This window comes from Scyliorhinus torazame, chromosome 9 (assembly GCF_047496885.1).
Source record: "Scyliorhinus torazame isolate Kashiwa2021f chromosome 9, sScyTor2.1, whole genome shotgun sequence".
Taxonomy (NCBI): Eukaryota; Metazoa; Chordata; class Chondrichthyes; order Carcharhiniformes; family Scyliorhinidae; genus Scyliorhinus; species Scyliorhinus torazame.
In genome coordinates, this window is record NC_092715.1 from 244186371 (window position 1) to 244198765 (window position 12395).

At 50.1% G+C, this 12395-nt stretch overlaps 1 protein-coding gene across 2 annotated transcripts in view; it reads left to right on the top strand.

Moving 5' to 3' along the window:
* Positions 1 to 12395, top strand: part of LOC140429778 (uncharacterized bromodomain-containing protein 10-like) — a 105997-nt gene that overhangs the window by 68447 nt on the left and 25155 nt on the right. For both annotated transcript variants that reach the window (XM_072517223.1, XM_072517224.1), the window contains 2 exons: positions 3340 to 3422; positions 6353 to 6442. In XM_072517223.1, the coding sequence (XP_072373324.1) occupies positions 3340 to 3422; positions 6353 to 6442 (173 nt within the window). The remainder of the gene's footprint in view (positions 1 to 3339; positions 3423 to 6352; positions 6443 to 12395) is intronic.

Genomic DNA, 12395 nt, shown 5'->3' on the forward strand with positions numbered 1-12395 from the left:
CCCATAAGCACTGACAGGCTCTACACTGCTCTGTCCTATGAATTGCAACTTTTACCTAAATTATTTTATGTACATACATCATTATAAAATTCTACGGGGCGCTATGACAATCAGGCATGCATTACAAAATAAAAAACTGGAACCTCTAACTGTCCTTAACTAAACTATCCTCAATCAATCAAAATAATTTCCAACATTTTAAACTGTACAGTAGCAGCAACACGGGTCTCTCCGGCTTGGCAGTCAAGCACAGAGTTTGACATTTCTTTTATTAGAACAACACACAAGAAAAACGGAGAGCGTCCGCGTGCAACTGGAGCGATCCCGCTAAGATCCAACTGTTGAGCATGATGGTTGTCTTCATCTTTTCTTTCTTCCTCTTGAGGCTTCCGTGATTCTGGAGTTCTGTGGACACGAGCATAATTTCTGTTATTATCTTGTTTAAGATCTCGTACGTCTGTCTGTCCTTTATTGCCAATTACCCGTTATAATTGGTCACCATCTGTGACTCCCTCTTTTTTTTTTTTGTTTAAACCAAATATATGGGACAAGACATTCGAGAAAATGCTGACCGTGCGAGCCGTCTCTCAGCCTGTGCAATCTACCATCCCAGAGTTTGAGGATGTAAATAGCATCTGGAAGCAACCTCCAGGTCGCCGTAAACAAACCGAAAAGAGTTTTGAACTAAAAGTGCCAAATGGGATGCATATGGGCCGCGGCGAGTAAGAATGGGTGGAATACCCGGGTAGGACGGTGACCAGTGCCGTATGTGCCCTACCCGAGCGTAGCTGACCAGAGGGGTTTCCTCAGGCAAGGTGGGAACCAGTGCCGTTTCTCCACTACCTGAGCGACCGGCAAGAACGGTAAGAATTTGTGGTCGTCATGGGGGTTGCATTTGTTGCTAACTTCTACCGTCGAAGCAGAAGAGCAGTTATGATCGCTTATCTGTGGACAAACTTGTTCCATTAACTGCCATTGGGCGTTAAAAGAGTGGTGGCGTGGGCCATGAAAACTTTAAATGAACAAACAACCTTCAACCATTCACAATAACAACAAACATATATTACAAACATGGTGCAGGTTCCATCAGAAAGGACACCGTAACTCTCCATCGGTTCCTTTTTAACCATCATCTGGGCACCCCATTGCTCTAAAGCGAACGCAAAGGAATTTGTGTGGTGTGAGTCAGACTCTGCCATCATCTTCTCCCGGCTGCCATACTCTTGACTGGAGTAGGTGCGCTAAAGCTGCTTGGGGCGAATTGGGGTCCATCTCTTCATTCCGGATGAACCTGAACGAATTGTCTCGGTGCCAGAATTTTGTATCGAGGTTGGAGCTGCTAGGGGTTAATGCATAATCGTCGGGTGGTGGGTCTGGATCAGGGGCTTTAATATATGTTATCTCGATGGGGTCACTGGAATCATGTTCAGAATCGCTGGGCGTATGGACTGGTGCAGGAGTGTAATCGTAACGTGGTGTACTGAGGCTGTCGCTGCTGGTTGAAGGAAGGGAGAGGCGGAGTCGTGCCTCTGGGGGTGGAGTCGTGTCTGAAGATGGGCTGGGCAGGTTGGGGGAGGGTAGGAATACGACATTCGTGGGCGGGGCGTGCTCATCTGCTGCTGCAAGCGAGATGTAGTGTGAATGGTTCTGCGAGCCATAAGCCTTAAGCTGGTTTATGTGGAACCACACAGACTTCCCATTCGGATAGGTGATCTTATACACAGAGGGGCTGACTTTATCTGAGATGGAGTACGGTCCGGAAAATTTGGGGGAAAGGAATGAACTGGGGTTGTAAAGGGATAGCATAACTTGCTTCCCTACTACAAACTCGGTGGCGTGTACTGTCTTATCAAAGCAAACTTTGCTTTGCTTCTTGCGGGTTCCAAGCCCGACGGCTGCTGCAAGCTGGGCTGCTTTCACATTTTTAATAACCTGTTGTACTGCTTTCTCGTGCGTGAGGGCGGTGACTGCGGGGCTGGTCAAATCCAGTCCTAATAAATATTCTGTCCCTTTCATGCAGCATCCGGTCATGAGGGTGTGGGGGGGTGTATCCTGTGGATGTGGATACTGTGTTTCGAATGAACATTAATGCAAATGGGAGAACTGTGTCCCAGGTGCTGTTGTGGTGTTGCACCATTTTTCTGAGGGTCGCTTTTAAAGTTCTGTTCATTCTTTCTACTATGCCGCTTGATTGGGGGTGGTATGCAATATGGAATTTTTGTTTTATGCCAAAAATTATAAGGACGTTTTCATCACTCCTCCTGTAAGATGGGAGCCTTGGTCGGACTCTATGCTGCGTGGGAGTCCCCATCTTGTAAAGATGTGCTGAGTGAGGATTTTAGCTGTCGTTTTGGCTGTGTTTGTTCTGGATGGAAAAGCTTCCACCCATTTTGTGAAGGTGTCGATGACCACCAACACATACTTCAAACCATTTCTGCAGCGGGGTAGGGGGTCCTATATAGTCAATTTGCAAATTCGTCCAGGGGCCATTAACAAGGCGGGTGTAGCTTAGCCGACCTTTCTTTGCGTATCTGACCGGATTGTTCTGGGCACAGATTAAGCAATTCTCATGTAATGTGTGACATTGGATTTTAAATCAGGCCACCAGCAGAGAGTTCTGAGATGGGCGAGGGTGGGTTCAATGCCCTGGTGTCCATGATTGTCATGGAACTGACACATAATTTGATTCCTGTCCTGGCTGGGGACTACATAAATGCCGTCTTTTAAAATCACACCGTCATGTGTGGTTAACGCGTGCTTAAACTTATCATAAGGGGCTGGGAAGTTGCCTTTTAAAACTTTCCTGAGCTGTGTGTCTTCTTTTTGGGCCTGTGCTAAATCCTGAATGTTGGTCTGTAAGACCTGAACTGCGTACTGGGGCCCTTTCGTGAGGGTTCCAAAAGTGACCATGTCTAGAACCTGCTTTCGCTAGGGCGTCTGCCTTAACGTTACACAGAAAATGCTGGAAATACTCAGCCGGCCTGGCAGCATCTGTGGAAAGATAAACAAAGTTTTGAGTCCGTATGGCACTCGCGGATGCTACCAGACCTGCTGAGTTTTTCTAGTATTTTCTGTATATATTCCAGATTTCCAACATCCATAGTATTTTGCTTTTATTAATATGTATAATTTATCAAGGTAAATGCTGCAATTCCTTACACAGCACATGTCTCTGGTATAGAATGCCTGTGAAATAGATCTGTTAGTTGGTGAACGTAGCTTCTCATTAAGTTCATAAGAACAATTTTTGCTTTGAAATGTAAACTTCAATATAATTGATGCTTAATATTCTGAAGAGCTCTAGTCACTTCAATGTGTTTATCTCGTGCATGTTCCCAGCAAAGAAACCAGATTCTGAAAAGGCGGACGAGAAGAAGAAGAAGTTGATATCACCACCATTGCCTACAGCACCACAGTTTCAGGTGGGTTTACTAACAAATTAACAATATTTTAGGAAGCAACTTGGGTAAACTTCAAAATATGAAATTATTCATGTCAGAAACTGTAGTTGTAGTAATTAGGATGAATAATTATGTAGATTTAATGCGGCTTTGTTCAAAAGAACAAAGTTGTGCTCTTATACATATTGTTAATTCACCATTATGTTGGGCAACATTTTCAAATTTTGGCATTTTACACAAATTGCTTTCACATTGTAGTTGGATTTACTTTAAGCATTGTCTACCATCCGTACCTATTTGTTTTTCCAGTATGTTGCATGTGCCATCACCTCTAGCAGCTAGGGTACCAGAGTGCATGGTTGGATATAGACTGTGTTTACTTCTGGTTAGGGTTCGGGGCCCATTTGGTCTTGATTTCATGGGGCCGATTCTCCACACCTCGGAGAATTGCGTGCCGGCGTCGTGGTGCGATTGCGGCGATCTCCGGCCCGGCACGGGGCTTGGAGAATCGCCCCCCCCATGTGTTATAAATGGAGTTTGGTATACCATGTCTTAAAGCCTGTAGTCTCTTAGGGACTTGAATCTAGAGTTCTGCAAGTTGATGAATTGTCACAACATTTAACTCCTTTGGGAAATGGTCAACGTTATTGTCTCAATGTGAAAATTCATGAAATTAGTTCCTGTCACTCATGTCTCCCTTTAAGACACAAAAACAGGGATGTCTTTTAGCCATTTGAAATTTATCGTGAAGTCTTCAGAAAGCTCTCCTTTATTATTTGTAACTGCATGACATGAAAAGGCTAGGATGCTGGGCACAGTAGAAAAATGGTGTTTAAGTAGAGGACAAGTGCTGTGTGTGTTTTGACAAAAACTCATTTTGCTCATGTGTTTGTCGTCTAAGAAAAGAAAGCATAAACTATTTCCTCTATGAATCTAGTTTATTTCTGGTGGAATGTGCTAATTTGTGCCAGTGTTATTGTAAAAACAATGGCACGAGCCAAAGCTCTTTGCACACCATGCCAACCACCCCCATCCCAACCCAAATTGCAAGAATGTTTGTGGAAGGGATGAAATGTTTGCACAACTCTTTGGGCTAACCGAATGAAGATATTCGGTGTTGTTGGTTGGAATCCTCAGTTACAGGGAGTCCGAAAATAGCGTTAGTCAGACAATACTATCTTTTCTCCTTCATTTTTACTTTTAACACTTACAATTTATGCTACCAATGTCTTTAATAGGAGCTGGGATTTTGGAGTGGCCAGAGAGCCAATCTGGAGCTACTCAATGGCAGAAGCTCTCACATTGTCCAAGCTATGTACTCAGAAACAGCTAATGCTAATTAATGTTTTGTTTGGCAGTTTTGAATAAAATCCAGTATTGTGATTTACCTGATTAAGTCAGTGACCAGTTAATCTGTACAGATTAGGAAGATACTTCCCTCAAACCCCAATTGGTACATGGGGAGACAGTGGCCTAGAGGTAATGTTACTCGACCAGAAAGCCAAGCTAATGTACGGGTTCAGATCCCACAGCGGCAGCTGATGGGATTTAAATCACATTAATAAAAATTGAAAGTTGCTCTCAGGAATGGTGGCCATTAAACTATCATTCATTATAATTTTAAAAAATCTAGTTCACTAATGTGCTTTAGGGAAATCAAAATGCTGGTCTGGCCTAGTCTACACATAACTGCAGACACACCGCAATGTGGTTGTCTCTTAACTTGTCCGTTCAAGGACAATTTGAGATGGGCAACAAATATGGGCATTGCCAGCCATGTCGACTTCCCAATTAAAAAAAAAACTGGTGATCTCAGCCAGAGGTATGTTTTAGCAGTTATGGGGAAATTGACCATGGTTCCTCCTCTTGATACTCAGACCTGCTGGAAAAAGGTATTTGTAGCTTTCTGGCAAACATGTTCTGTGAGCCCTCTCACAGAATCTCTTGTCCGCCAACGACGTCTCCAAGCTCCACTGGGGAGGCTGAATGTAGAATCCATATTTTTAGCCTGGTGGGTGGACAGCCCGAGTGGGGTGTATCCATGCCATCTTGTAAAGATGTAAACTTCAGTTCATGTGTATGTGGACGTGCTTGTTGAAAATGCTTTTCTCATGAACACGAGATTGTGTTGAGAGCCTGCATTCAGGCAGCACGATGCTGAAAGGGGCCAGCCCATTCTTTTCTATTACATAACTCGCACTCTACTGAGTTCGAAGTGCATCTAATTTTCCCCTCTTTGTCAATTTGCTCCTCTTCTCAGCATATTCTTACTATGATTTCTTACTTGGATACAGTTCCTTGGGAGGGGTAACTGGCTGCCTCTACATCCCTCACCATAGCAGGCATTCATGTGATGAGCCTTGTTCAGCTATATGAGCATTAACAGTAACCAGTGGTCCTGTCCTCATTACCTATCCATATATGTAGCACTGACTATCATTGAACCTAGGATCACTAAAGACCGTTTCAATGCCGCTTTTCCTCCTAATTAAGAAGATTGGCTAGCTCAGCAAAGGCTCAGAAGCAACCTGTGACTGTCTTGATATAATTTGCTGCTTTAATCAGCGTAGCAGTCTAAGGTCACGATGACTTGTATTGGTTTTTAAAAATTAGTTTCCTTTTCTCAATGTATGTCATTCAGTGTTGCTTATGAATTTTAGCTGTTCAGCGTTGACAAGTGTTCACACACATGCTTTCTTTAAGTTTTCTGTGAACGCACAATTACTTTACACAGTTGCATATGTTTTCTTGTTGTGATCTCTGTATTTTCAAATGACACATTTGTTTTGGTTATTTCTAGCAAGAAAAAGTTATGGAATGTAAGGAATTAGTTTGTCTAAAGTTGTAAGATGCCAGTAGCTGTAAAGTACTTTTTGTAAAGTTTGTTCTTTGTACATCCTGATGGCGGCATTAGAGCTCTCAAATCAATATTTTTCGCTTTCTCTGTGTAGCTCATTTGCACTAGTCTTGATGAACTCAGGGAACTCATTGCCAGAATGGAAGGAGAGCTAAAAGAACTGGAAAATAACAAGAAGAAATCTGTAAGTAGCTGATCTCTTTGCTCTGGGTCAAAATTTGAAAATCAAAATATGCTCCAATGAATTGTACTTCCTGCATTTCATCATCTTTTGGATGTTGCTGATTCAGAATGGCTGGTGCACTTTACCTTGTAAGTCACAAATTCCAAAATTAATTTGTGAAATGTTTTTCAATCTAGTTTGGCACTCTATAAGCACAACTATTTATTATATGTAGAAGTTTGAGTATTTTAAAACTTATGTTTGTGTGGAGAGTTTTTCCTATATAGCAGAGAACTACATAATTGCATATCTAAAACATGGCAATGCAAACTGTTGCCAGATTATTTATTCTGCATTTAACATCCACCATTTTATATTGGAACATTAGATGAAAACTCTAGTTCTGTGCAAACCTCTTTTGAGACTATCCAAATTGCATTAAGTGTACGTTGCACAATTTAAGGATTTCATCTGTTTTCTTCAGTTTTGACCCGCGTTTCTAGATCTCTGCTAATGCTAATGTTGTTTTTGTTGCTTGCCTTGCACTGATTTTAGAATCAAAATTGACCCTTTTGATATAATTTGTAAAAGTTGGTACCAACACAATGCTCCTTAAATTGATCTCCTGGTGTCCTGGATGACCATATCTACAGGAAGTGTCGCCAGGGGCAGAATGTTAAACTCCGGGTGTTGGAACTCGAGCAGCGGCTGGAAGAGCTACCTGGATAGCATATTCGGAGAAGTGGTCACACTACAGCCTAGGAGCCTGGAGCTGAAATGGGTGACCACCAGGCAGTCCACGAAAACTAAGCAGATGGTGCAGGAGGCCCCTGGGGTCCTGTTCACCAATTTGTTGTCTGTGAGGGCATTGGTTCCTCGGAGGAGTGCAATTAGAGCTAAGTTTGTAGCATCATGGGCGGCTCTGCTGTACAGGAGGGGAGAAAGAAGAGGGAAAGAGCAGTAGCGATAGGAGATTTGTTAGTTATGGAAACAGACAGCCGTTTCTGTGGCCGTAGATGTGGCTCCAGGTTGGTCTGTTGCCTCCTTGTTGCCAGAGTCAAGAATGTTACTGAGTGGCTATAGGACATTCTTCTGGGGGAAGGTGATCAGCCAGAGGTTGTGGTCCACTTTGGTATCAATGACTTGGGCAGGAAGGGGATGAGGTACTGCAAGCATACTTTAGGGAACTAGGAAGGAGATTTTAAAAATGGGACCTCTAAAGCAGTAATCTCAGGATTACTCCCAGCCCCACGTGCAAGCGAGTATAGAAACCGGAGAATTGAGCGATTCAAACACGTGGCTGGAAAGCTAGTGTAGGAGGGAGGGCATCAGATTACTGAGGTGTTGGGAATGGTTCTGGGGAAGGTGGGGACCTGTACAAGCCGGAGGAACAACACCTGCACAGGACAAATATCTTCAGAGATTTAAACTAGTTGGGGGGACCTGAGGGCATGTTCAGAGCAGGAAACATGCTCTAAAGCAGGTTCAGAGATGGCGAATTAGTGAGTGACTGAAAGACGTTGGGCGCGATTCTCCACTCCTGCGCCGAAGTGCCCACGCCGTCGTGAACGCCGTCGAGGTTGACGACGGCGCGAAACGGCCCCGATCCTGACCGATTCAGGGCCCGAAAATGAGAGAACTCTGCATGTCCTCCCCACCCCCAACCCGTCATCGCCCCCCTCACATCCTGGCCACTGCACCCCAGATCCCATCCCCCCTCACAATCTGGCCATTGCACCCCCGATCCCCTCCCCCTCACACTGTGCACCCACCACCACCATACACCCGGGCCACCGTGTCTAACGAACCCCGAATCTTTATGTTCCCCAGGGCCACCCGCCGAACCTTCAGGGACGTCTCGCCCAGGAAACAGCGCAACATCGCCAACCGCAACTGCACCCAAGGACGCACGCCAGAGGTTGGCAGTCGGTCGGACAGGAGGGCAGACCTCTCAGTCTGGGATGCAGGACCGGGACGCTCAGACCACCGAGACAGACATTAGTGAGGGGCACAGGGTGGACAGTCACGTCGAAGCGCACATCATGGCCATACACCCGCTGGATCCACCTGGAGGTCAAGACGACATGGCCCGCATGGAGCTTGCGCCGGGCCATGAGGGGGACCAGTGCACACCAGACTTCCTGACGGATGATGATCTCGAGCTTGGGGTACTGCTGTCTCCCACACCATTCACCATCACAGACACCCACCTCAGTTGGGCATATAAGTGATGAGGCTCCTGGGTCACTGTCTGGTGCGCACCCCACAGCCGAGCCGGTACAGCAGGTGGAGTTTGGAGCAGCCGAGGGGCTGGACGGTCGGAGGGCAGCCCAGGCCCAGCAACCAGCTGCCACCCAGACGGTTCCCGGGTTCCTGGATGTAATTGACCCACCCGGACAACTGATGCATGTGGACACCCAGGGACTGAATAACGGGATGAGGGCCATCTTCCAGGACCTGCACACGCAGTTGGAGGAGTCTATCCACGTCCAGGAGCAGGGAGTGGTGCCGCTCATCGCAGCCACCCAGGCCGACACCGCACGGGTGGCGTCCGCGGTGGAGGCAATGGGTGAAAGGGTTTCGGCCATGGGACAGGTTCTGCAAGGCGTCGGGCTTAACGTGCACGCATCATCCATGGCCCAGGAGAGGGCTGCCCTCTCACAGGCAGCCATCTCACAGAGCCAACAGGACATTGCCGCCGCTCTTGGGGCCCTGGCTGAGTCACACCATGCCATGGCCCGGTCCCAGCAAGCGATGGCACAGTCCCAGCAGTCGGTCGCGGAGAGCATTGACCGCCTGGCGCACGTGATGGATGGTATCGCGCGCACTCAGGTCGAGATCGCACAGTCCTTGGCAGGAATGTGGCACTCCCTGGGCTCCACCTCGGCGAACATTCGGACCGTGGTCGATACCGCTGCAGGCCTCCAGGACTGGCAGCGCCAGGTGTCGGTTGTCCGACGGGGCATGTCTCTAAGCGCATCCCCGTCCCACAGTGAGGCCCGGGGGCCACCGGGCTCCCCGAGGGAGGAGGAGGTTCTGGGGCCCGTCCCGGTAGCTCCATCAAGGAACGTCCCGGTACACTCGGCCTCCCCCCGTTCCGTCCCTGGTGCATCTGGTGGGGAGCGGGCAGGTCAGGGTGGCACCACGCCGTCCAGCACGCCCGCCGAGCAGCCTGGCCCATCGAAGCCGGGTCGCCCTAGGAAACGTGTGCCGACGGGGAGCCATGTCGAAGGGCGTGATTTTCAGCAGTCCGCCTCCACTCCTGCTGTACCATCTGGGAACACACCTAGACGTAGTGGTAGGGCCCATAAGGCAAAGACGTTAGGCACGTAAGAAGTTGGCACGGGTGCAGGGCACAGTCTAGTTGTAGTGGGTAGGGCACCTATGTTAACCACACGAATAAACTCACTGTTGAATTTGACTTGTAAGACTGTGTGCTATGTCCGGTGCCAGGGGGCTCGTGAGGGTGCCCGATTGGTGTAGTGGTATACGAGCCGTTCAGGGTCTGTTCCGGATGTGCTGACCCTTCCCCCCCCCCCCCCCCCCCGCCCGCCCGCCCGCCTCCCATAATCGGACACCGTTGTCCTCGGTACACCAACGCCAGCCACCCCACGGGCATGTGGTGAAATATCCGTCACGAAGGCTGTGACCACCGGAGTGCATGGTTCAGCTATAGCCATGAGTCAGACCTCGGCTGTCAAATCTGAGCACACAGCTCATCACAGAGCGGGCTGTCATCATTCAACATGGCACTGTTCACACCCTCTTACACAATCATCAATGTTGCGCAGTGCCGCAGTGGTAAGGTGATGTGGAATTGTTGCCACGGGGTGGGGTTTGCTGTGTGGTGCCCGTGTACAGGAGTGACGGTGCAAGTGGCAGTGTTCAGCGAATCCCACCCCCACAGTGCGTGAACCGTGCGGCCGCTGTGCCCGCTGTCCGCGGCGGTGCAGTCGCGCAGCCTCCTGGACGTAACAAGCAGCCGGGCAGTGTCTGTGCCCTGCGCCCCTCCCCCCCCACCCTGATGCGCACCTTCATCCTCATCCTCCTCTTCCCCATCCCCCTCGTTTGCGTTGGCTCCGGTGCCGTCGGGTCCTCCCTCCAACTCCTCCACCAGGTCATCTCCCCTCTGCATGGCAATGTTGTGCAGCGCACAGCAGACCACAACCATGCGACCGACCCTGTCGGGTTGGTACTGCAGGGCCCCTCCTGATCGGTCCAGGCATCTGAAGCGCATCTTCAGCAGCCCGAAGCACCGCTCCACCACACTCCTGGTTGCTGCATGTGAATCGTTGTATAGGCTCTCCACGTTGGTGTGAGGCCTCCGTATTGGCGTCAGCAGCCATGACCTCAACGGATAGCCCTTGTCGCCCAGCAACCAGCCCCTCAGCCGGGGGGGCAGGCATCCATCGAACATTGCGGGGATGAACGACTGTGCCAGAATGTAGGCGTCATGCACACTGCCGGGGTACTTTGCACACACGTGCATGATCTTCATGTGGGGGTTGCACACCACCTGAATATTCATGGAGTATGCGCCCTTTCTGTTCATGGACACTTCCCTGTTGTCTGTAGGTGGGCGCATGGGGACGTGCACACCATCGATGACACCCTAGACCATCGGTATCCCGGCCACCTTGGCGAATCCACGTGCCCGTGCTTCCTGCGGTGCTCGTTCCTTGGGGAATTGAATGTACCTGTCCGTGATGGCCTACTGCGCCTGTGATATCCCGGATAGGTCCCCGCTCGGCGCCTGGCAGGAACCGGTCGCATAAAAGTCTAGGGCCACCGTTACCTTGACGGAGACTGGTATCGCGTGTCCTCCTCCCATTCCACGTGGTGCGAGGTGCGCCACGAGCTGGCATATATGTGCGACCTTCTCCCTGCTGAGCCGTAGTCTCCTCCTGCATGTGATGTCCGTTAGGGCCTCGAACGACATTCTGTCACGGTACACCCTCGGCCTTGCTGGGCGCCTGTGGTGCCCTGGCACCACCATCAGTGGATCCTCCTGCTGCTCCTCCTCCTCCTCCTGCTTCCCCCCCCCCCCCCAAGCACTTCCTCTGCATTCCTCGCCGTCTGGCGGTCACTGTTCCGCTTGGCATCCCCCTGTACATTCGGGTCCTGAGCGCCTGCGCGTCGACGACGGGCCACTCCGCGGCCATCCCCTCTGCTGCCACAGCAACCGCTGCATCTACAGCCATTGTGGGCTGTCTGACTCCACGCTGCCGGATGGCAAACTCCAGAGCTGCGGCTCCAACGACGGCAGTAAACATCGCTGTCTGGTTGGCATACATGGTGACCTGCTGGAGGGTGGTGGGGGGCAGAGAAACGACATGTTACACCAAGGTTCTTCCACACCTCACCAGCCGGGTTGCATGGGATCCCTGTGTGTCCCGGTGGCCTGGTCGCGCTGCAGACATGCAGCCAGCCTAACACCTGGTCACTGTCTGCGCCCAACGGTCACTTCACACTGTACTGCTCACCAGTGTGCCACTCGCCTGTACCCATCAGCCACACGCAACCTGCGGCCGTGTCCTTGTCACCATCCTGCCATATCAGGGCGGCTGACATGGGGCATCCGCGGATGGATGATACCATCCACACTCTCCCTCACCCCCCTCTCCCACAACCCCCCCCACCTGCACGCCGCTCCCTCATACCTCCCAACTGCACGACTCTCCCTCATTTCCCCCCCCCCCCCCACATGCACACTCTCCCCCCCCCGGTCGCAGCCTTCTCGGGTAAGCCGACCCGGTCTCCAGGAGCTGCGGAACAGTCCGCTCACCTCATCCCTGCTTGTGCTGGCTGACGATTTTGAAAAGCAGGTGTGGACAGCGATGGCGTGAACTGGGGTCACGCCGTCGGGGCTTTGGCCCATCCGGGCCTAAGAATAGCAGGGGTGCCGGAGAATTGCCATTTTGGGTGTCTCTGGCAATTCTGTGGCCCGCGGAACCCGACGGGGCCGTTCCCGCCA